Source organism: Theropithecus gelada, chromosome 9 (assembly GCF_003255815.1).
Source record: "Theropithecus gelada isolate Dixy chromosome 9, Tgel_1.0, whole genome shotgun sequence".
Classification (NCBI taxonomy): Eukaryota; Metazoa; Chordata; class Mammalia; order Primates; family Cercopithecidae; genus Theropithecus; species Theropithecus gelada.
Window position 1 is genome coordinate 121,303,832 of NC_037677.1, and position 21,713 is coordinate 121,325,544.

Sequence of the window (21,713 nt, forward strand, 5' to 3'; positions counted from 1 at the left end):
CCGGCCACTGCACTCCAGCCTGGGCGACAGAGCGAGACTCCGTCTCAAAAAAAAAAAAAAAAAATCTCTCAGTCCAGGGTCAGCAATCTTTTCTTTTATGGAAACAGGGTTTCCTTCTGTCACCCAAACTGGAATGCAATGGCGTGATCATGGCTCACTGCTCCCCAGGCTCAAGCGATTCTCCCACCTCAGCCTCCTGAGTAACTGGAACTACCAGCACACATCTCCACACCTGGCTATTTTTCTGTGTCTTTAGTAGACACAGGGTTTCACCATGTTGCCCAGGCTGGTCTCAAACTCTTGGGCTCAAGCAAACCTTCCACCTTGGCCTCCCAAAGTGCTGGGATTACAGGTGTGAGCCACCACGCCCAGCCAGCAACCGTTTTCTATAAAGAAACAGAATAAATATTTTAGGCTTTGCCAGCCATACAGTCTCTGTTATAACCAGTCAACTCTACCAATGCATCAATTAAGCTGCCATAGACAATATGCAAATGAATAAATATGGTTTTATTCCAACAAATATTTATAAAAACAAGGGAAGTCCAGATCTGACCCACAGACTGTGGTTTGCTGACCCTTAATTTAGATCTAATGTCCAACCTAGAGACAAGACAAGGGGCAGAACACATGTTAAATACTACAGAGATGCAATTAGAAAATTCATTGTGAAAAACCATTTGGACAAATGAACTACCTTCTACAAAAAATAAATCATAATGGTAAATAAAGAAATAATGCAGAAAAAAATTAAAACATACCAACCAATTGCAATGTGTGGACTTAATAGCAAAATGAAGGTGACAGAGAAAAAAGTCAGTGAACCTGAAGACAGATCAATAAAAATATAACACTTGGCCGATAAAGACAAAAATGACTTTTAAAAAATTGAACAGAGGCCAGGCGCGGTGGCTCAAGCCTGTAATCCCAGCACTTTGGGAGGCCGAGATGGGCGGATCACGAGGTCAGGAGATCGAGACCATCCTGGCTAACACGGTGAAACCCCGTATCTACTAAAAAAAATACAAAAAACTAGCCGGGAGGTGGCGGGCGCCTGTAGTCCCAGCTACTCGGGAGGCTGAGACAGGAGAATGGCGTGAACCCGGGAGGCGGAGCTTCCAGTGAGCTGAGATCCGGCCACTGCATTCCAGCTAGGCAACAGAGCGAGACTCTGTCTCAACAAAAAAAAAAAAAAAATTGAACAGAGATTCAGGGACCTGTGGAGCAATAGAAAAATTGACATTTCATGTGTACAGACTCCCAAAAGGAAAGGAGAAAAACAGCAATACAGGAAAAAAAATAGAAAAAACAAAAGCTAGAAATATCGCAAATCTGGCAAAAGGCATAAGCTTACAGATGCAAAAAGTTCAGTGAACAACAAATGGGATAAGCCAAAGAAACCCAAGCGGCAGCACATATCATAAGCAAACTGCAAAAAACAAAAGACAAAGAAAAAAAAAATCTTAAAAGTATTCAGAAAAAGGACACATTCATAGGAAAACAAAAATTCAAATGACTGCAGATTCCTCATGAGAAAACATGGAAGTCAGAAACAAGTGACATAACTTATTTTTTGAGACAGAATCTTGCTCTGTCGCCAAGCTGGAATGCAGTGGCGCGATCTTGGCTCACTGCAACCCCCGCCTCCCAGGTTCAAGCTATTCCCCTGCCTCAGCCTCCTGAGTAGCTGGGACTACAGGCATGTGCCACCACACCCGGCTAATTTTTTGTATTTTAGTTGAGATGGGGTTCCACCATGTTGGCCAGGATGGTCTCGACCTCCCGACCTCATGATCTGCCCGCCTCGGCCTCCCAAAGTGCTGGGATTACAGGCGTGAGCCACTGCACCCGGCCCGTAACATTTTTAAAGTACTGAAATAAACGGCTAGCTCAGAATTCTATATTCAGGCTGGCTGTGGTGGCTCACGCTTGTTATTCCAGCACTTTGGAAGGCCAAGGCAGGCAGATCATCTGAGATCAGGAATTCAAGACCAACCTGGCCAACATAGTGAAACCTCATCTCTACTAAAAACACAAAAATTTGCTGGGCGTGGTGGTAGACACCTATAATCCCAGCTACTCAGGAGGCTGAGGCAGAAAAATCGCTTGAACCCAGGAGGTGAAGGTTGCAGTGAGCTGAGATTGTGCCACTGCACTCCAGCCTGGGTGACAGAGTGAGACTGTGTCTCAAAAAAAGAAAAGAAAAGAAAAGAAAAGATTCTATATTCAGGAAAAAAAAAAAAAACAACTTAGGAATGAAGGAGAAATAAAGCTATTCTCAGGTAAAGGAAAACTAAAAAAATTTATTGCGAGAAAACTCTCTCTAAAATAATTTCCAGGAAGAGTTTCTCAGACAGAAAGAAAACAAAAAAGCTCAGAAGATCCAGAATACAAAGGTGAAATAAGTATCTAGGTGAATATAATTAAATATTTTTAGCCTAGTGCATTCCTTAAAATGCTTGAAAAACATCATAATATTATCTAAGGGAATTTTCAACATAAAGGTAATATTAAAGGCAACTACAACATAAAGGGGAAAGATCAAGAACCCAACATAATAAGGTTTTCACATTCCACTTATAGTGGTAAAATACTGATTCCAAGGAGATTTTGACAACTATATATATTGTAATCCACACAGGAAACACTAGAAAAGCCGTATCAAAAGACACAGTCAACTGCTTAAAGCAACCACTAAAACAGGCATATGCAAAGATATACATTCAAGAAGACACACATAAATTAAATTGAAATATTCACAAATGTTCAAATAAGCCAATACCAGCAGGAAAGGAAAAAGAGAAGAATAAAAAACAGAGGTTAGGCTGGGCGCAGTGGCTCAAGCCTGTAATCCTAGCACAAAGGGAGGCCAAGGGGAGGGCGCATCACCTGAGGTCAAGAGTTCAAGACCAGCCTGGACAACAGGGCGAAACCCCATCTCTACTAAAAATACAAAAATTAGCTGTGCATGGTTGTGGGTACCTGTAATCCCAGCTACTCAGGAGGCTGAGGCAGGAGAATCGCTTGAACCCTGGAGGTGGAGGTTGCAGTGAGCCGAGATCCCCCCACTGCACTCCAGCCTGGGCAACAAGAGTGAAACTCTGTCTCAAAAAAAAAAAGAAAAACAGGTAAAAAAGAGAAAACAATAAAATGCAGACCTAAATCCAAACACACCAATAATCACATTAAACATAAATGTTCTAAATACACCAGTTAAAGGTTAGAGATTGTTAGGATAAAAATAAGTACCAACTATATGCTGGCTACAAGAAACTCACTTCAAATATAATAAGTTGGCCGGGCGCGGTGGCTCAAGCCTGTAATCCCAGCACTTTGGGAGGCCGAGACGGGCGGATCACGAGGTCAGGAAATCAAGACCATCCTGGCTAACACAGTGAAACCCCGTCTCTACTAAAAAATACAAAAAAACTAGCCGGGCGAGGTGGCGGGCGCCTGTAGTCCCAGCTACTCGGGAGGCTGAGGCAGGAGAATGGCGTGAACCCAGGAGGCGGAGCTTGCAGTGAGCTGAGATCCGGCCACTGCACTCCAGCCTGGGCGACAGAGCAAGACTCCGTCTCAAAAAAAAAAAAAAAAAAAAGTAATAAGTTAAAAGTATAACGATGGAAAATGATATAACATGTAAAAACTAAACAAAAAGGGGTTGAACATCAAGTCCACTAGGATGGCTATAATTTAAAAGATAGATAATAAAAAGTATTGGTGAGAATATAGAGAAAAAAAAATTTTTTTTTTTTTGAGACAGAGTCTCACTCTGTCTCCCAGGCTGGAGTGCAGTGGTGCCATCTTGGCTCGCTGCAACCTCCACCTTCCAGGTTCAAGCAATTCTCCCACCTCAGCCTCCTGAGTAGCTGTGACTACTCAGGCACACACCACCACATCTGGCTAATTTTTCTATTTTTTGGTAGAGACAGGGTTTCACCATGATGGCCAGGCTGTTCTCGAACTGCTGACCTCAAGTGATTCACTGGCCTTGGCCTCCCAAAGTGCTGGGATTGCAGGCATAAGCCATTGTGCCCGGCCAAGAATATGGAGGAATTTAAACTCTCATGTATTGCTGATGGAAATTTAAAATTGTGCAGCCACTGTGGAAAATGGTCTAGCAGTTCCTTAAAAGGTTAAACTTAGAGTATGCTTAACTGGCGTATGACCCAACAATTTCCCTCTTAAGTGAAATTTCACCCAAGAGAAGTGAAAACATATGTACACACAGAAACTTACACATGAATTTTCCTTTTTTGTTTTTGGAGACAAGGTCTGTCACCTAGGCTGGAGTGCAGTGGCATAATCATTGCTCACTGCAGCCTCGACCTCCCCAGGCTCAGATGATCCTCCCACTCCAGTCTCCTAAGTAGCCAGGACTACGGATGCACTTGCCACCAACCAAACCTGGCTAAATTTTTTTACTTTTTTTTTTTTTTTTTTTGAGACAGAGTTTCACTCTAGTTGCCCAAGCTGGAGTGCAATGGCGCGATCTCGGCTCACTACAACCTCTGCCTCCCAGGTTCAAGTGATTCTCCTGCTTCAGCCTCCTGAGTAGCTGGGATTACAGGCATGCACCAACACGCCCAGCTAATTTTGTATTTTTAGCAGAGACGTGGTTTCTCCATGTTGGTCAGGCTGGTCTTGAACTCCCGACCTCAGGATCTGCCCACCTCGTTCTCCCAAAATGCTGGGATTACAGGCATGAGCCACCATACCTGGCGATACATACATTTTTCAAGCTCACATGAAGCATTCACCAAGACACACTGTATCTTAGGTCATAAAACAAACCTTAACAAATTTGAAAGGATTGAAATCATACAAATCATACAAGGCATGTTATCTGACTATAACCGAATTAGACTATAAATCTGTACCAAAAACATAACAGAAAAATCCCCAAAACATGGAAATTAAACAAATTTCTAAATAACTCATGAATAAAAGAAAACAAAATTAGAAAAATTAGAAAACATTTTGGAATGAATAAAAATACAACAAATCAACAATTTAAAAAACAATCCAGGTGAGGTATAGAACAATTTTTTTTAAATACAATATATCAAAATTTGTGGGATGCAGCAGTGCTTACTGATAAATTCATAGCATTCATAGCATTAAATAATTTCATTAGAAAAGTCTCAAATCAATAACCTAAGCTTCCACCTTAACAAGGTAAAAAAAGGAACAAAGTAAATTCAAGAAGAAAAAAAAAGAACAGAACTCAATGAAATTAAAAACATAAAAATAGGCCAGGTAGGGACAACACGGTGAAACACTGTCTCTACTAAAAATATAAAAATTAGCAAGGCATGGTGGCACATACCTATAATCTCAGCTACTCAGGAGGCTGAGGCAGGAGAATTCCTTGAACCCCAAAGGCCACTGCTCTCCAGCCTGGGAGACAGAGCAAGATTGCATCTTAAAAAAAAAAAAAAAGGTCTAAATGTAAAAGGTAGGCTGGGCACGGTGGCTCACCCCTGTACTCCCAGCACTTTGGGAGGCCGAGGTGGGTAGATCACGAGATTAGGAGTTTTAGACCATCCTGGCCATCGTGGTGAAACCCTATCTCTACTAAAAATACAAAAATTAGATGGGCATGGTGGTGTGCTCCTGTAGTCCCAGCTACTCTGGAGGCTGAGGCAGAAGAATCGCTTGAACCAAGGAGGTGGAGGTTGCAGTGAGCCGAGGTCATGCCACTGTACTTGAGCCTGGGTGACACAGCAAGACTCCATCTCAAAAAAAAAAAAGAATGTAAAAAGTAAAATGTTAAAACTTTAAACAAAAACACAGGAGTTCTAAGTGACTCTGGGTTAGGCAGAGTCCTTAAATGTCCTTAGACAACAAAAGCAGGATCCAAAAAAGGAAAAAATTAATTGGACTTCATCAAAATTAAGAACTTCTGCTCTTTAGAAGATACTGTTAAGCGAAAGAAAAGATAAGCCAAAGAATAGAAGAAAACACATGCAAATCCTGTACCTGGTGAAGAACTTATATCCAGAACACATTAAAAATTGTCAAAACGGCCGGGCGCGGTGGCTCAAGCCTGTAATCCCAGCACTTTGGGAGGCCGAGACGGGCGGATCACGAGGTCAGGAGATCGAGACTATCCTGGCTAACATGGTGAAACCCCGTCTCTACTAAAAATACAAAAAACTAGCCGGGCGTGGTGGCGGGCGCCTGTAGTCTCAGCTACTTGGGAGGCTGAGGCGGGAGAATGGCGTGAACCCGGGAGGCGGAGCTTGCAGTGAGCCGAGATCACGCCACTGCACTCCAGCCTGGGAGCACAGCGAGACTCCGTCTCAAAAAAAAAAAAAAAAAATTGTCAAAACTTAGTAAGTAAACAACCCAATTTAAAAATGGGCAAAAGATCTGAACAGACATTTTACTAAAGAAGATAAACAGGCCGGGCGTGGTGGCTCAAGCCTGTAATCCCAGCACTTTGGGAGGCCAAGACGGGTGGATCATCCGTCTTGATCGAGATCGAGACCATCCTGGCTAACACGGTGAAACCCCATCTCTACTAAAAAATACAAAAAACTAGCCGGGCGAGGTGGCGGGCGCCTGTAGTCCCAGCTACTCCGGAGGCTGAGGCAGGAGAATGGCGTGAACCCGGGAGGCGGAGCTTGCAGTGAGCCGAGATCCCGCCACTGCACTCCAGCCTGGACGACAGAGCAAGACTCCGTTTCAAAAAAAAAAAGAAGATAAACAGGCCGGGCATAGTGGCTTACACTTGTAATCCCAGCATTTTGAGAGGCCAAGGTGGGTAGATCACCTGAGGTCAGGAGTTCGAGACCAGCCTAGCCAACATGGTAAAACCTGTGTCTACTAAAAATACAAAAAAATTAGCCGAACGTGCTGGCGTACGTAATCCCAGCTACTTAGGAGGCTAAAGCACGAGAATCACTTGAACCCGGGAGGTGGAGGTTGCAGTGAGCCAAGATCATCCCACTGCACTCCAACCTGGGCAATGGAGCGAGACTCTGTCTCAAAAAAAAAAAAAAAGATATACAGGTGGCAAATAAGCACATGAAAAGGTGCTCAACATCATTACTCATTAGAGAAATGCAAATTAAAACCGTAAGAAGCTACTACAGTTAATACCAAAAACAGCCTATCTGATGATAGAAGTGACAGCAGTGGTCACCTTTAGAAGGGAAGGAGTGGGAGGGGCCACAAGGAGGCTTCTATGGTACTAGAAATGTCTTATTTTTTTTTAGTAGCATTGGTGAATAACCCAAGGGGTTCATTTTGTACCACTTATGCTCACCTTTCTACATAAACTACACTTCAATTAAGAAGTTCAGGCCAGGCAGAGTGGCTCATACCTGTAATACTAGCACTCCAGGAGGCCAAGGCAGGCAGATGGATCACCTGAGGTCAGGAGTTTGAGAACAGCTGGCCAACATGGCAGAACCCCATCTCTACTAAAAATACAAAAATTAGCCAGGCATGGTATATGCCTGCAATCCCAGCTACTCAGGAGGCTAAGGCAGGAAAATCGCTTGAACCCAGAAGGCAGAGGCTGTAGTCAGCCAAGATGGCACCACTGCACTCCAGCCTGGGTGACAGAGCAAGATTCTGTCTCAAAAAAGAAAAAGAAAAGGAAAAGAAAAATTCACCTCAAAAAAGAAAAAGACTTCCCAAAAACGACCCTTCATCTAGGTGGTTTCACCAGTGAATTCCAACAAACATTGAAGGAAGAAGTAACACTTTTTTTTTTTTTTTTTTGAGACGGAGTCTCGCTCTGTCGCCCAGGCTGGAGTGCAGTGGTACGATCTCGGCTCACTGCAAGCTCGGCCTCCCGGCTTCAAGCCATTCTCCTGCCTCAGTCTCCGGAGTAGCTGGGACTACAGGCGCCTGCCACCACGCCCGGCTAATTTTATGTATTTTTAGTAGAGACAGGGTTTCACTGTGCTAGCCAGGATGGTCTTGATCTCCTGATCTCATGATCCACCCACCTCAGCCTCCCAAAGTGCTGAGATTACAGGCGTGAGCCACCGCGCCCAGCGAGTAACACCATTCTTAAAATTTCAAAAAATAGAATTTCAACTAATGATACCAGCATAACCTGACAACAGAACTTGACAATAGCATCAGAAGAAAATTACAGGACAATCTCCAACAGGAGAGAGCTGCAAAAATCCTAAACAAAATATTAAACTGAATCTAGTGGCATATATAAGTTTGGTTTATTCCAGAAATACACTTAACATTTGAAAATGGGCCAACATAATTTATCAACATTAATAGACTATAAGAGAAAAATTACTTGATTATCTTGATAACAGGAAAAACATTTGACAAACAATAAGATTCATAAGAAACACACACACAGCCAAGTGTGGTGTTGGGTGCCTGTAATCCCACCTACTTGGGAAGCCAAGGCAGGAGAATTGCTTGAGCCTAAGTGTTCAAGGCTGCAGGGAGTTATGATCACACCACAGCACTCCAGCCCAGGAGACAGAGTGAGGTTCCGTCTCCAAATTAAAAAAAAAAAAAAAAAAAAAGAAACCAGCCAGGTGTGGTGGCTCACACCTGTAATCCTAGCACTTTGGGAGGCCAAGGCGGGCAGATCACCTGAGCTCAGGAGTTCGAGACCAGCCTAGGTAACATGACGAAATCCCATTTCAACTAAAAATACAAAAAATTAGCTGGGTGTGGTGGTGCACACCTGTAATCCCAGCTACTGGGGAGGCTGAGGCACGAGAATCACTTGAACCTGGGAGGTGGAACTTGCAGTGAGCCAAGACTGTACCACTGCACTCCAGCCTGGGTGACAGAGTGAGACTCCGTCTCAAAAAAAAAAAAACAAGAAACACACATACATACATACACATACACATACACACACACACACACACACACACACACACACCCCTCTCTTAGCAAAGCAGGAATAGCTTCTTTAATCTGATATGGAGTTATCTACAAAACAAACAGCTAACATCACACCTAAGACTGAAATATTGAAAGCATTTTCTGAAAAGGGAAAAGAACGATGTCTTCTATCACCACTTCTTTTCAACATTCTACTGCAGGTCCTAAACAATGTAATAAGAGGAAAATTTATAAAGGATTGGGAAGAAAAAAATAAAATTACCACTATTCATAGTGTACATAAGTGAAGAAAGCCTAAAAGAATCTACAAACTGGCCAGGCACGGTGGCTCATACCTGTAATCCTAGCACTCTGGGAGGCCAGGGCGGGTAGATCACTTGAGGTCAGGAGTTCAAGACCAGCCTAACAGGGTGAAACCCTGTCTCTACTAAAAATACAAAAAAATTAGCCAGACATGGTGGTATGAGCCTGTAGTCCCAGCTACTTGGGAGGCTGAGAGGCAGGAGAATTGCTTGAACCCAGGAGGCAGAGGTGGCAGTGAGTCAAGATGGCACCACTGCACTCCAGCCTGGGCTACAGAGTGAAACTCCATCTCAAAAAAAAAAAGAAAGAAAACAATCTATAGGCTATTAATCTTGAAGGATAAATCATTAGCCTCTACCAGTAAACTTTTAAAACTCAAAAGAACCTATGTAAGTAAACAAAGAATAAATGAAACTGATATCATTGTACAAAGGAATCTTTTTTTTTTTTTTTGAGATGGAGTCTCACTCTGTTGCCCAGGCTGATCTCTGCTCACTGCAAACTCTGCCTCCCGGGTTCACACCATTCTCCTGTCTCAGCCTCCCGAGTAGCTGGGAAAACAGGTGCCCGCCACCACTCCCAGTTAATTTTTTGTATTTTTAGTAGATACGGGGTTTCACCGTGTTAGCCAGGATGGTCTCAATCTCCTGACCTCGTGATCCACCTGCCTCAGCCTCCCAAAGTGCTTGCATAACAGGCATGAGCCACCGTGCCTGGACACAAAGGAATCTTATACAGCAATAAAAATGAACTACATAGCCAGACATAATGGCGTGTGCCTGTAATCCAAGGTACTCAGGAGGCTGAGGCATAAGAACTGCTTGAACCCAGCTGGTGAAGGTTGCCGTGAACCAAGATCGTGCCGCTGCACTCCAGCCTGGGTGATAACAGCCAAAACTCCGTCTCAAAAAAAAAAAAAAAAAAAAAAACCTGAAAGACACCAGAAATAGCACATCCTAAAGAGTTTCATTTAGCCGGGCGCGGTGGCTCACGCCTGTAATCCCTGCACTTTGGGAGGCCGAGGCGGGCGGATCACGAGGTCAGGAGATCGAGACCATCCTGGCTAACAAGGTGAAACCCCGTCTCTACTAAAATACAAAAAAAATTAGCCGGGCACGGTGGCGGGCGCCTGTAGTCCCAGCTACTCGGGAGGCTGAGGCAGGAGAATGGCGCGAACCCGGGAGGCGGAGCTTGCAGTGAGCCGAGATGGTGCCACTGCACTCCAGCCTGGGGGACAGAGTGAAGACTCCGCCTCAAAAAAAAAAAAAAAAAAAAAAGAGTTTCATTTATACCTTCAAATGTATAAATGAAAACAGGTAAATTAATCTGATGTTAAAACTCATCTTTGGTTCATGACTGGTAGATAGTGGTTACTTTTAAAAAGGAAGGAGGGCCAGCCTGGGCAACAGAGTGAGACCTTGTCTCTACAAAAAAAATCAAAAAATGAGGAGACAGGATCACTTGAGCCTGAGGGGTTAAGGCTACAATGCGCCATGATCACACCAGTGCACTCCTACCTGGGTGACAAAGTGAGACCCTTCCTGAAAAAAAAAAAAAGGAAGGACAGAGCAACAATTGGTAGGCAGTTCAAGGGGAATTTCTAGAGTTCTGTAATATTTTACATCTTGACCAGGTGATTGTTAACGTGGATGTATTCACTTTCTGATAATTCACTTAGCTGTACACTTCTGATTTGTGCATTTTAATGTACACATACTATATCTCAATGTTTCAAAAAGGGTTATTTCAAGTATTTCTAATCATATTCCACTACTAAAAACACTTTAACAATTCCCCATAGCCTAAATGCAAAATTGAAGCTCTTAAACATGGCAAAGCATAATATGGTTCCTATCTTTAACTTAATCCTCATGTCTGTCCATCCCCACAGATACTTTGTATTTCTTTTTTTTTTTTTTTTTGAGACGGAGTCTCGCTCTGTCGCCCAGGCTGGAGTGCAGTGGCCGGATCTCAGCTCACTGCAAGCTCCGCCTCCCGGGTTCACGCCATTCTCCTGCCTCAGCCTCCCGAGTAGCTGGGACTACAGGCGCCCGCCACCTCGCCCGGCTAGTTTTTTGTATTTTTTTTAGTAGAGACGGGGTTTCACCGTGTTAGCCAGGATGGTCTCGATCTCCTGACCTCGTGATCCGCCCGTCTCGGCCTCCCAAAGTGCTGGGATTACAGGCTTGAGCCACCGGATACTTTGTATTTCAATTTGTCAAATTATTTACAGGCCCAGAACATAAAATACTGCTTCAGCCTTCATGCCTTTAGATAATATTTCCATTAGTTGATATTTTCTCCCTCTTTACACTCCACTAGGTCACCATACTGTCCTTGAAATTTCCACCCAACTTGGATATTAACTCCTCCAAGATGCTTCCCTATCCTTCCACTCCAAAATTAATCACCCTCTTTTCTATATTCAGTGTATTACTGCATGCATCAAGTGATAGCACAATTGTCTGTGTCAGTCCATACTCTACTGTAATGTAAACAATTCAAGCACAAAGTCTAAATTTTCATGTTGCCAATGACAAACATGAAGCTTGGCATGTGGTGGTTACTCAACAAATTTCACTCTTATGTTTATTTCTGTACTAATTAAGACTGTAAAACTATCTAGGATGAAACCTAAGTCTTATAATTCCTCCATAGCACACAGCATAGCAAGAGCACACTACAGGCATACAACAGTGATGGTTTAGCTAGCAGTGGAATGTTTACCAAAACACAGTTCCATGGACAAAATGCGCTTTTCAAACCATATGCTCACCTAAGATATGTATGTCCTACTGGAATGCCAGAAGGTCATATTTATATATATGTGTGTGTGTGTATGTATATATGTATGTGTGTGTATATATATATATTTCCAGAGTTTTGAGCTACAAGAAACCAATAGCAATCACCTAGTTACAACCCTTAGGGAAGAACTGAAGCCTAGAAAAATTAAGTGGCTTGCTCAAGAATAAGGCTATAGCCAGAAGGGTCAAGACTAGGACTGAGATTGCCTAGGTTCTCTCACAATCCATGTAGCCTCCCTTTTGTACTATGTGACTTCTCAAAGTATGACTGCTTTACTGTTTTATATTTACATGGTTAATATCCACAATTGCAGGGCTTTTAAAAATTTTCATTTTAAAATTTGTCTCTAACGAACAAATACTAAAAGTACCAACAAGTTCAACCAGGAAAACACCATTTCCAGTTCCAATATCAAGCACTGAAGCATCCAATGGAATCTTGTGTTTCTGCATCCACCTTATTAGTCGGTTCATACTCTCTTCTCCAAACCTGTTAGAGAGAATCAGTCAAATAACTGAGGGGTACAGAGCAAAAGTCACCACTACATTCCATTTAAGCTATTTATACCATATGCTCAAACTCTTATTTGAAAGTGAAAACATCTGTGACTGCTTAAGCTTTGTCTCTACTGTAATTTAGAAGAAACCACCTCCAGGAATACAACAGAATAGACAAGGTCAGTATGTTACTAACATTTCTCTGTATCAACATTAACACTTGTATGTGTTGGTGGCTCAAAATTTTATTGTTTATTGAAAAAGGACAATTACAGGGTGAAATGTTGTCATCAAATGTAAATGTGAGATTTTAAAAGAGGACTCACACCCATTCTCCCAACATTTTGGAAGGCCACAGTGGGAGGACTGCTTGAGGCCAGGAGTCTGAGACAGCCTGGGTAACACAGTGAGACCCTGTCTCTACAAAAAAGAAAATTTGCTGAGCATGGTGGCACACAGTTATAGTCCCAGCTACCCAGGAGGCTGTGGCGGGAAGATCACTTGGGCCCAGGAGGTGCAGGTTGTAGTGAGCTATGATGATCATGCCACTGTACTCCAGCCTGGATGACAGAATGATACCCCACCTCTCTTAAAAAAAAAAAAAAAAAAAAAAAAGTAAAAAATAAAAAATAATAAAAGAAGAGACATACTTTAAACCTATCCACTAAAGCCAGACTTAATCCAGGGGTCCCAGGATTTTTAGGCTTTCTTTGTGTATAAGCACTTGAATATATACATATTTGTTTAAACACACACATATACATACAATCTTCTAGATTATAACTTGATTCTTTTCCTAACTCACCAGATTTCACCTGTATCTCCAAATTCTCGGAAAGTTTGCAGTTCTCTCTCATAGACAGCATCCCAACTATGTAAACAATGAAATGCAAAGCGAAACTTTAGAATTAAACTGTATTATGAATTAAATGTATGTTTCTAATACATTACAGAGCTATTTATGACAGAGGTTTAAAACATCACTAGTGTTATTAATAAGTACACATAGTTCAATCTTTTTACACCCTTGAGTTAAAAGAATGAAATACCTGGGCAAGCAGAATACATTTATACTGTACATGTAAAACATTTAGGACAGTATCTGACGCACAACAATAAGTTTGAGCCTAAAAAAACACAGACATTTGTCCACGTATCCCTAAGTCCCTGACCCAAGTTCAAAACTTGATGAAACAAGCACATCTGGTCTCAAGCGTGCAGGCACACAGTCTCTTTCCCGTGCTATTTGTCTCTGCCTATTCCAGTCTTCTAGCCCTCCGTTTAAATTTTCTCTGAACGCTTTTCTTTCTTTTTTGGGACGGAGTCTCGCTCTGTCACCAGGCTGGAGCGCAGTGGCGCGATCTCCGCTCACTGCAACCTCCGCCTCCCGTGTTCAAGCGATTCTCCTGCCTCAGCCTCCCGAGTAGCTGGGACTACAGGCGTGCGCCACCACCCCGGCTTATTTTTGCATTTTTAGTAGAGACGGGGTTTCACCATGTTGGTCATGGCTAGTCTCGATCTCCTGACCTCGTGATCCGCCCGCCTCGCCTCTCAAAGTGCTAGGACTACAGGCGTGAGCCACCGCACCCGGTCCTCCGGATCCTTTTCATTTGCCTTGTCTTTTCCTACAATGATTCTCTAGAATCCCTGCTCCCTCTCATCCCGCCAATTTACCTCTCCCCAGCCGTTCCCTGCAGTCGTTGATCCACCCACATTAATTCATTTAATAATTCCTGAGCGTCTGTTTTACGTCAGATCGTTTTCTCTCACCCCATGATCCCCCACTCTCTTCCTCGCTCCCGCCTCGGGCCATCCGCTATTCCCACCCCACTTCTAGCTCCCACATCCCTCCCCTCCTACCCTTAGCCTTTTCAGCTCCCAGGCCCAGCACTTCTCCCTCGGTCTCTCACTCTCGCCGACCAGCTCTATTCGCCAGCCTCGCCCTCTCCCCCTTTCCCCCAAGCCTGGGCCTCGGTTCGAGACTCTCAGAAGGCCTCCCAGGAGCTTCAAAGCCTGTCCCGCACCCACAAGCCCCTTGGGCTCCCATCACTTGAAACGTCGGTTAACCGCGCAGGGCGACCCCTAGAGATTCCACTCTTTCAAATCCCCCTGAGACCCCCGCCAGGTGGCCCTGCTGCCGTCACGCTCCCGAGGGTCTCCCTGTCCCCGAGCCCTGGGTCTCTACCCCGCCGTCCCCTTCTCGGGGGCCCAGGCAGGGCGGCACGGCTCATCCTCCCCTGCCCAGCGTCACACTCACTGCTCGCGGGTCCCCAGCGCCGACGGGACGAAACCGTCCTCCCCGGGACTGCCCTTGTCCGACAGCGCAGCCACCTCAGCGCCACTGCCGCCGTCAGCATCCGAGCTCATCTCGCTCCACGTCCTGGACGGCCGTTGGGTCCGCCATAGAGACGGGGCACAGGCAGAGCGGACAAGCGGGCCGGCGCCTCTAGGCGGCGGGAGGCCGCCCTCTCGACTGCTCCATCCCCCGCTCTGGGGCTGCGCTGGGGACGCGAACCCCTCCGCGCTGTACCCGGCCTCCAGGCGCCGGCGCGAACCGTGGGCTCTCCCCAAAGTGTTAGTGGTACCCCCTTCGTCGAGGTCCAAGCGCGGCTGTATTTGGGGACTGCTGTTTGTGAGGGACCATTAGAGATATTGCATTTTGGTAAAAGACTAGCTTCGGTACTGTGGACACCTAAAGCCGACGCCGCTCTACCCAAACGCAGAAATCACCTCACCTCCGCACCGTGTGCGCTCGTCTGCGAAGCGGATGAGAGCGTCCATCCAGTTATTTGGCTCCTCGACAAGAGGCCAACTTCGTTTCTGGCTGAGATTCTGACTTCAAAATTGAGTTGTGGCCTCTTGTCATTTGATGTCACCAGTAAACGATGGAAATTTATGTCCAGGGAAAGGAATGCCCTGCAACTCCCCACAATATGCCGAACACGGGGATCAGTGTGTTGTGAAAGAAAGACTGCTAAGTGAGAGGATGCCTGGCCTCGACCCAGGCACCTGGCCTTGTCTAAGTGTTTTGGGGTTTTTTTGTGTTTTGTTTGTTTGTTTTGTTTTGTTTTTTTGAGACAAAGTTTCGCTCTTGTCGCCCGGGCTGGAGTGCAATGCAATGGCGCCATCTCGGCTCACCACAACCTCCGCCTCCCGAGTTCAAGCGATTCTCCTGCCTCAGCTTCCCGAGTAGCTGGGATTACAGGCGTGCGCCACCACACCTGGCTAATTTTGTATTTTTAGTAGAGATGGGGTTTCTCCATATTGGTCAGGCTGGTCTCTCCAAGTCCCGACCTCCAGTGATCCGCCCACCTCGGCCATCTCGGCCGTCCCAAAGTGCAGGGATTACAGGTGTGAGCCACGGCGCTTGGCCTCTTGCCTAAATCTTAACCTCTGTGTGTTTCCTCCCTGTACCATGTCAGAAGTAGGCGGTGACTTTGTTCCACAAGACTGGTCCCAACCCACGAACCGGAGATTGCATCTGCCTCTAGGTCTGACTGCCATAGGTAGATCTGCAGTATAATACGCGAGATCTTATGGGCCAAAGTCTGGGGTATTTTCTGTAGTAGCTGTGAAATGCTGTTGGTCCAATGTCCTAGGAAAGGCCCCCAAAGACCCCTAGCAAGACTGCCTTCCAACCAAAAAGCATTGTTTCTAAGCCACGTTTCTGTTGGCTTGGCAGACAGAAGCGCAGTAGCAAGTCCCTAAAGATAAAACAGCATTAGAAATCCTTCCTAGAATCGGAAGCGCATCTCCTATACATGGTGTTCTGAGATCATCAGGCAGCCACTAGTAATAGGGTAAGGTAAAAGGCACATGGGAGGCCAGACGCGGTGGCTCACACCTGTAATCCCAGCACTTTGGGAGGCCGAGGCGGGCAGATCACGAGATCAGGAGATAGAGACCATCCTGGCCAACATGGTGGAACCCTGTCTCTACTAAAATACAAAAAATTAGCCAGGCATGGTGGCGGGTGCCTGTAGTCCCAGCTACTCGGGAGGCTGAGGCACGGGGAATCACTTGAACCCGGGAGACGGAGATTACAGTGAGCGGAGATTGCGCCACTGCACTCTAGCCTGGCGACAGAGTGAGACTCTGTATTTAAAAAAAAAAAAAAAAAATGGCAGATGGAAATCCATGTGCATAGTGGTTAAACAAAAGGCCGGGCGCAGTGACTCAAACCTGTAATCCCAGAACTTTGGGAAGCTGAGGCAGGCAGATTACTTGAGATCAGGATTTCGAGACCATCCTGGCCAACATGGCGAAACCCCATTTCTACTAAAAAGACAAAAATTAGCCAGGCATGGTGGCAGTTGCCTGTAATCCCAGCTACTCAGAAGGCTGAGGCAAGAGAATTGTTTGAACCAAGGAGAGGATGGTTGCAGTGAGCAGAGACTGCACCACTGCACTCCAGCGTGGGCAACAGTGTGAAACTTTGTCTAAAAAAAAATTTCAAGAAAGAGCTTTAGTAACCTTATTACAGAGTAATAAAACCACCTGATGCCACAGCCAATTAGTGCTGGGCAAGTGGTTGTTTTGATCTTTTCTAGGTTCTAGATGCTAGAGAAAGCAAGCTTGATTGGGGCTGAGTGAGCCTTTAAGAGTTTTAGGTCAGCCAGGCGCAGTGGCTCATGCCTGTAATCCCAGCACTTTGGGAGGCTGAGGCGGGCAGATCACGAGGTCAGGAGATCGAGACCATCCTGGCTAGTAGAAACCCCGTCTCTACTAAAAATACAAAAAAAAATTAGCCGGGCGTGGTGGCTCGCGCCTGTAGTCCCAGCTACTCGGGAGGCTGAGGCAGGAGAATGGCATGAACCTGGGAGGTGCAGCTTGCAGTGAGTCGAGATCGCACCACTGCACTCCAGCCTGGGCGACAGAGTGAGACTCTGTCTCAAAATAAATAAATAAATATAAATAAATAAAAAATAATAATTTTTGTGAGTACGTAGGTGTATATATTTATGGGGTACATGAGATGTTTTGATACAGGCATGCAATATGAAATAAGCACATTGGAGAAAGGGGTATCCATCCCCTCAGGCATTTATCCTTTGAGTTACAAACAATACAATTACATTCTTTAAGTTATTGTAAACAATTAAGTTATTATTGACTATAGGCACCCTATTGTGCTATCGAATAGTAGGTCTTATTCTTTTTTTTTTTTTAACCCACTAACCATCCCCACTCCCCACCAACTTCCCGCTATCCTTCCCAGCCTCTGGTAACCATCCTTCTACTTTGTATGTCCATGAATTCAATGGATTTAATTTTTAGATCCCACAAGTAAATGAGGACATGTGATGTTTGTCTCTGTGCCTGGCTTATTTCACTTAAGGTAATGATCTGCAGTTCTATCCATGTTGTTGCAAATGATCACGTTTCTGTTGTCTTGGCAGACAGACAACTTTGGCCCTCATTCTTTTTTGTGTATTCCCTTGTGTCTATGTGCTACATTTGCTTTATTCATTCATCTGTTTTTGGACACTCAGGTTGCTTCCAAACCTTAGCTATTGTAAACACTGCTGCAACAAACATGGGTGTGCAGTTATCTCTTTGATACACTGATTTCCTTTCTTTGGGGTACACACCCAGGAATGGGATTACTGGATCATATGGTAGTTCAATTTTTAGTCTTTTGAGGAAACTCCAAACTGTTCTCCACTATGATTTGACTAATTTCCATTCCTACCAACAGTATACAAGGGTTCCCTTTTTTCCATGTCCTCGCCAGCATTTATTATTGCCTGTCTCTTGGATAGAAGCCTTTTTTTTTTTTTTTTGAGATAGAGTCTCACTCTGTCACCCAGGCTGGAGTGCAGTGGCACAATCTCCGCTCACTGCAAGCTCTGCCTCCGGGTTCACGCCATTCTCCTGCCTCAGCCTCCCGAGTAGCTGGGACTACGGGCCCCTGCCACCCCACCCGGCTATTTTTGTATTTTTAGTAAGACAGGGTTTCACCGTGTTAGCCAGGATGGTCTCGATCTCCTGACCTCGTAATCTGCCCACCTCGGCCTCCCAAAGTGCTGGGATTACAGGTGTGAGCCACTGTGCCCAGCCGATAGAAGCCATTTTAACTGGAGTGAGATGATATCTCATTATAGTTTTGATTTGCATTCCTCTTATGATCGGTGATGTTGAGCACCTTTTCATATGCCTGTGTTAGTGACTTCTGATTCCAACTTCTTGCTCTCCCTCCAGATTTGTATTTTCTCTTATTTTATTGTATTGCAGCTGCCTGGATGTCCCTTGCTACATTAAACTCAATGTGTTCAAAATTGAACTCACTTGCATTACCATCCCCACACCGTGCCTCCCCTCCAAACCCTTTCTCCTCTGTGTTTGCAGGTGGTCCCTGACCATCTACACTGTCACTTGCCAAAGCGGAGCATCATCCTCCTCCTTTCCTCCCTGCACAGCTCCTCTTGGTCTCTTCCTGGTCCCTGGGCTCACTTCCTTCTGGCCACTCAGGCCATTGCAGCAGCTTCTGAGTAAACCTTCCGTGAGCCATTTGGCACTTGGCCCTTCCTCAGGCCCCAGCTATGCCTTGTTTCCCATTCCCTCTTGAAAGGCCTCCAAGACTTGCCCAGTTTTCCTCTCCTTCAGTGCCTGACATCACTCACTCTTTTCCTTTGCATTTTCCCACCTGATCATGGACTGTAGAGGCAAACCGACTTGAACTTGAATCACAACTTAGTCCATACAAGGTATGACCTTGAGTGAGTTACTTAATTTAAACATCTTAAGTCGCAGTTTCCTCAAATGGGCATAATCCAAATGAAGCTGGACTTTCTCGTTCCCACTTTCAGGCCCATCATAGCCAAGTGTGGCATTCTCATGCAATGCTTTGCATTGTATTGATACATATAAATGGAATCTTACTATTTGCATGTTTGCATTTTACATCTTCATTTAACAATATTCCAGTGATATACTGTACTTGGAAATCTTTTTTTGTCAATGCCTATGGATCTCTTACCTTTTAAACTAATTCATGATAATAGAAATGATGGCTAGCAATCGTACAGCTGTCACTGTGTGCCAAGAACTGTGTTCAGTGCATCCAATGTATTATTTCAGTTACTCCTAAAGATAGCCACATTCCCAGCACTTTGGGAGGCCAAGGCAGGCAGATCACGAGGTCAGGAGTTCGAGACCGGCCTGGCCAACACAGTGAAACCCCATCTCTACTAAAAATACAACAAATTAGCCAGGCGTGGTGGTGGGTGCCTGAAATCCCAGTTACTTGTGAGGCTAAGGCAAGAGAATCGCTTGAACTCAGGAGGTGGAGGTTGCAGTAAGCCGAGATCACACCAGTGCAGTCCAACCTGGGTAACAGAGCGAGACTCCATTAAAAAAAAAAAAAAAAAGATAGCCACATGAGGTAGATACTAGTATTAGCCTCATTTTACAGATGAGCTAACTAGGGCACATAGAAGTAAGTTCTGGAGCTGAGATTGGGACCCAAGCAATCTTTCATAAAGTTTTCAAGCATAACCACTACATGAGTGTGCTCTATCACTATGGGTGTTTTGCTGAAGATTTTCTTTTGTTTGTTTGTTTGAGACAGGGTCTCACTCTATCCCCCAGGCTAGAGTACAGTGGCATGATCTACATGATCTACTTTTTTTTTTTTTTTTTTTTAAACAGGGTCTCACTCTGTCACCCAGGCTGGAGTGCAGTGGCATGATCTTGGCTCACTGCAACCTCTGCCTCCTGGGTTCAAGCAATTCTCCCACCTTAGCCTCCCGACAAGCTGGGATTTCAGCCGCATGCCACCACATCTGGCTCATTTTTTTGTCTTTTTAGTAGAGATAGGATTTCACCATGCTGGCAGGCTGGTCTTGAACTCCTGACCTCAAATGATCTGCCCGCCTCTGCCTCCCAAAGTGCTGGGATTACAGGCATGAGCCACTGTACCCGGCCCAGTGGCATGATCACTTAACTCACTGCAGCCTCGATTTCCTGGGCTCAAGTGATCCTCCCAACTCAGCCTCCCAAGTAGCTGGGATTACAGGTGCCTACCACCATGCCCAGCTAATTTTTAAATTTTTTTGTAGAGACAGGGTCTCACTATGTTGCCCAGGCTGGTCTCGAACTCCTGGGCTCAAGCGATCCACCTGCCTCGACCTCACAAATTGCTGGGATTACAGGTGTGAGCCACCAAGCCTGGTCAGAGCCTAAAAATTCTTTATCCTCATCTCTCTGTCACCAAAGTCCAGAACCTCACTGTAGCCACTCATCTCCTCTTCTCATCCTCTTTCTCCTTCACCCCCTAAATTTTCCCAGTTCATCTGCCTCTCTTTCCTCTCTCATTTCCTACATCCCAAATTGTTTCTTCAGTGAGCAAACCTAGGCACCTCCTTATTAGCAAGCCTACACCTTTTATCAGCTATTTTTGTCTCCATCCCCCTCCAGCACCCTGCTGATCAAACACAACTATCTCCCCTAAAACCCTCTCACTTTTTCATGCAGCATTCATTCTACAGTCCTGTATTGGGCAACATTTACATGCCAGCCATTATTCCAGATGATGGACATGCAACAGTAAATACGCAGGAATCCCTGTCTTTGCTAGATGTGGTGTCTCACGTTTATAATCCCAACTACTGAGGAGGCTGAGGCAAGACGATCACTGGAGTCTAGGAGTTTGAGGTGCGGTGAGCTATTGAGTGACAGAGCGAGACCCTATATCTAAAAATAAAAATAAAAATAAAAGAATCCCTGTCTTCATGAAGTTCAGAACGTGCTCCGAGAGGGAGAAAGACAATGGACAGGAAAGATGAATAACACAGAGATGCTGCTAGATGATAAGTGGTAAAGGGAAAAGTAAACAGGGAAGTACTACTGAGAACATAGGGTGAAGGTTGCAATCCTTGATAGTGTACCAGGGAAGGACTGTCTGAGGGGGTGGCAGCACTAAGTGAAAACCTAAAAGAGGTTGTCATAGGTTTTGTTCTCAGGGAGCAAAGTGTGACACTGAGATAAACAGGGAGGAAGTTGATTAGGGAGTATTCTGAGAGTCATCATCTGTTGGAGAAGAAAAAGAAGCAGGATTGGCTGAATGAAGTAGTTGGACCGAGGTACCACTACAACAGAACTTCAGCAAATTCTCCTGGCCCTCCCCTGTATTCATCTCCCTCAACCAGGCATTGAATGCTGGATGCCCACAAAGGGGAGGACTGGCCTTAGGCAATGAAGCTCTCTTCAACTAGGCATACTTACAGGAGACAGCTGACCTGCAGCAATCAATCAATCCTG

At 45.0% G+C, this 21,713-nt stretch overlaps 1 protein-coding gene across 4 annotated transcripts in view; it reads right to left on the reverse strand.

The window, feature by feature from the left end:
• EEF1AKMT2 (EEF1A lysine methyltransferase 2) overlaps window positions 1–14,927 on the reverse strand; it is a 47,719-nt gene extending 32,792 nt beyond the window's left edge. For 3 of the 4 annotated variants that reach the window (XM_025395982.1, XM_025395981.1, XM_025395983.1), the window contains exons 1-3: window positions 14,710–14,859; window positions 13,258–13,323; window positions 12,330–12,444 (exon numbers count right to left, since the gene is read on the reverse strand). In XM_025395982.1, coding sequence (XP_025251767.1) covers window positions 12,330–12,444; window positions 13,258–13,323; window positions 14,710–14,819 — 291 coding nt within the window. In that variant the 5' untranslated portion in view covers window positions 14,820–14,859. Of the gene's footprint in view, window positions 1–12,325; window positions 12,445–13,257; window positions 13,324–14,709 lie in introns of all 4 variants that reach the window. The other variant, XM_025395984.1, reaches the window with a different exon arrangement.
• Between the last annotated feature and the right edge of the window lie 6,786 nt (window positions 14,928–21,713).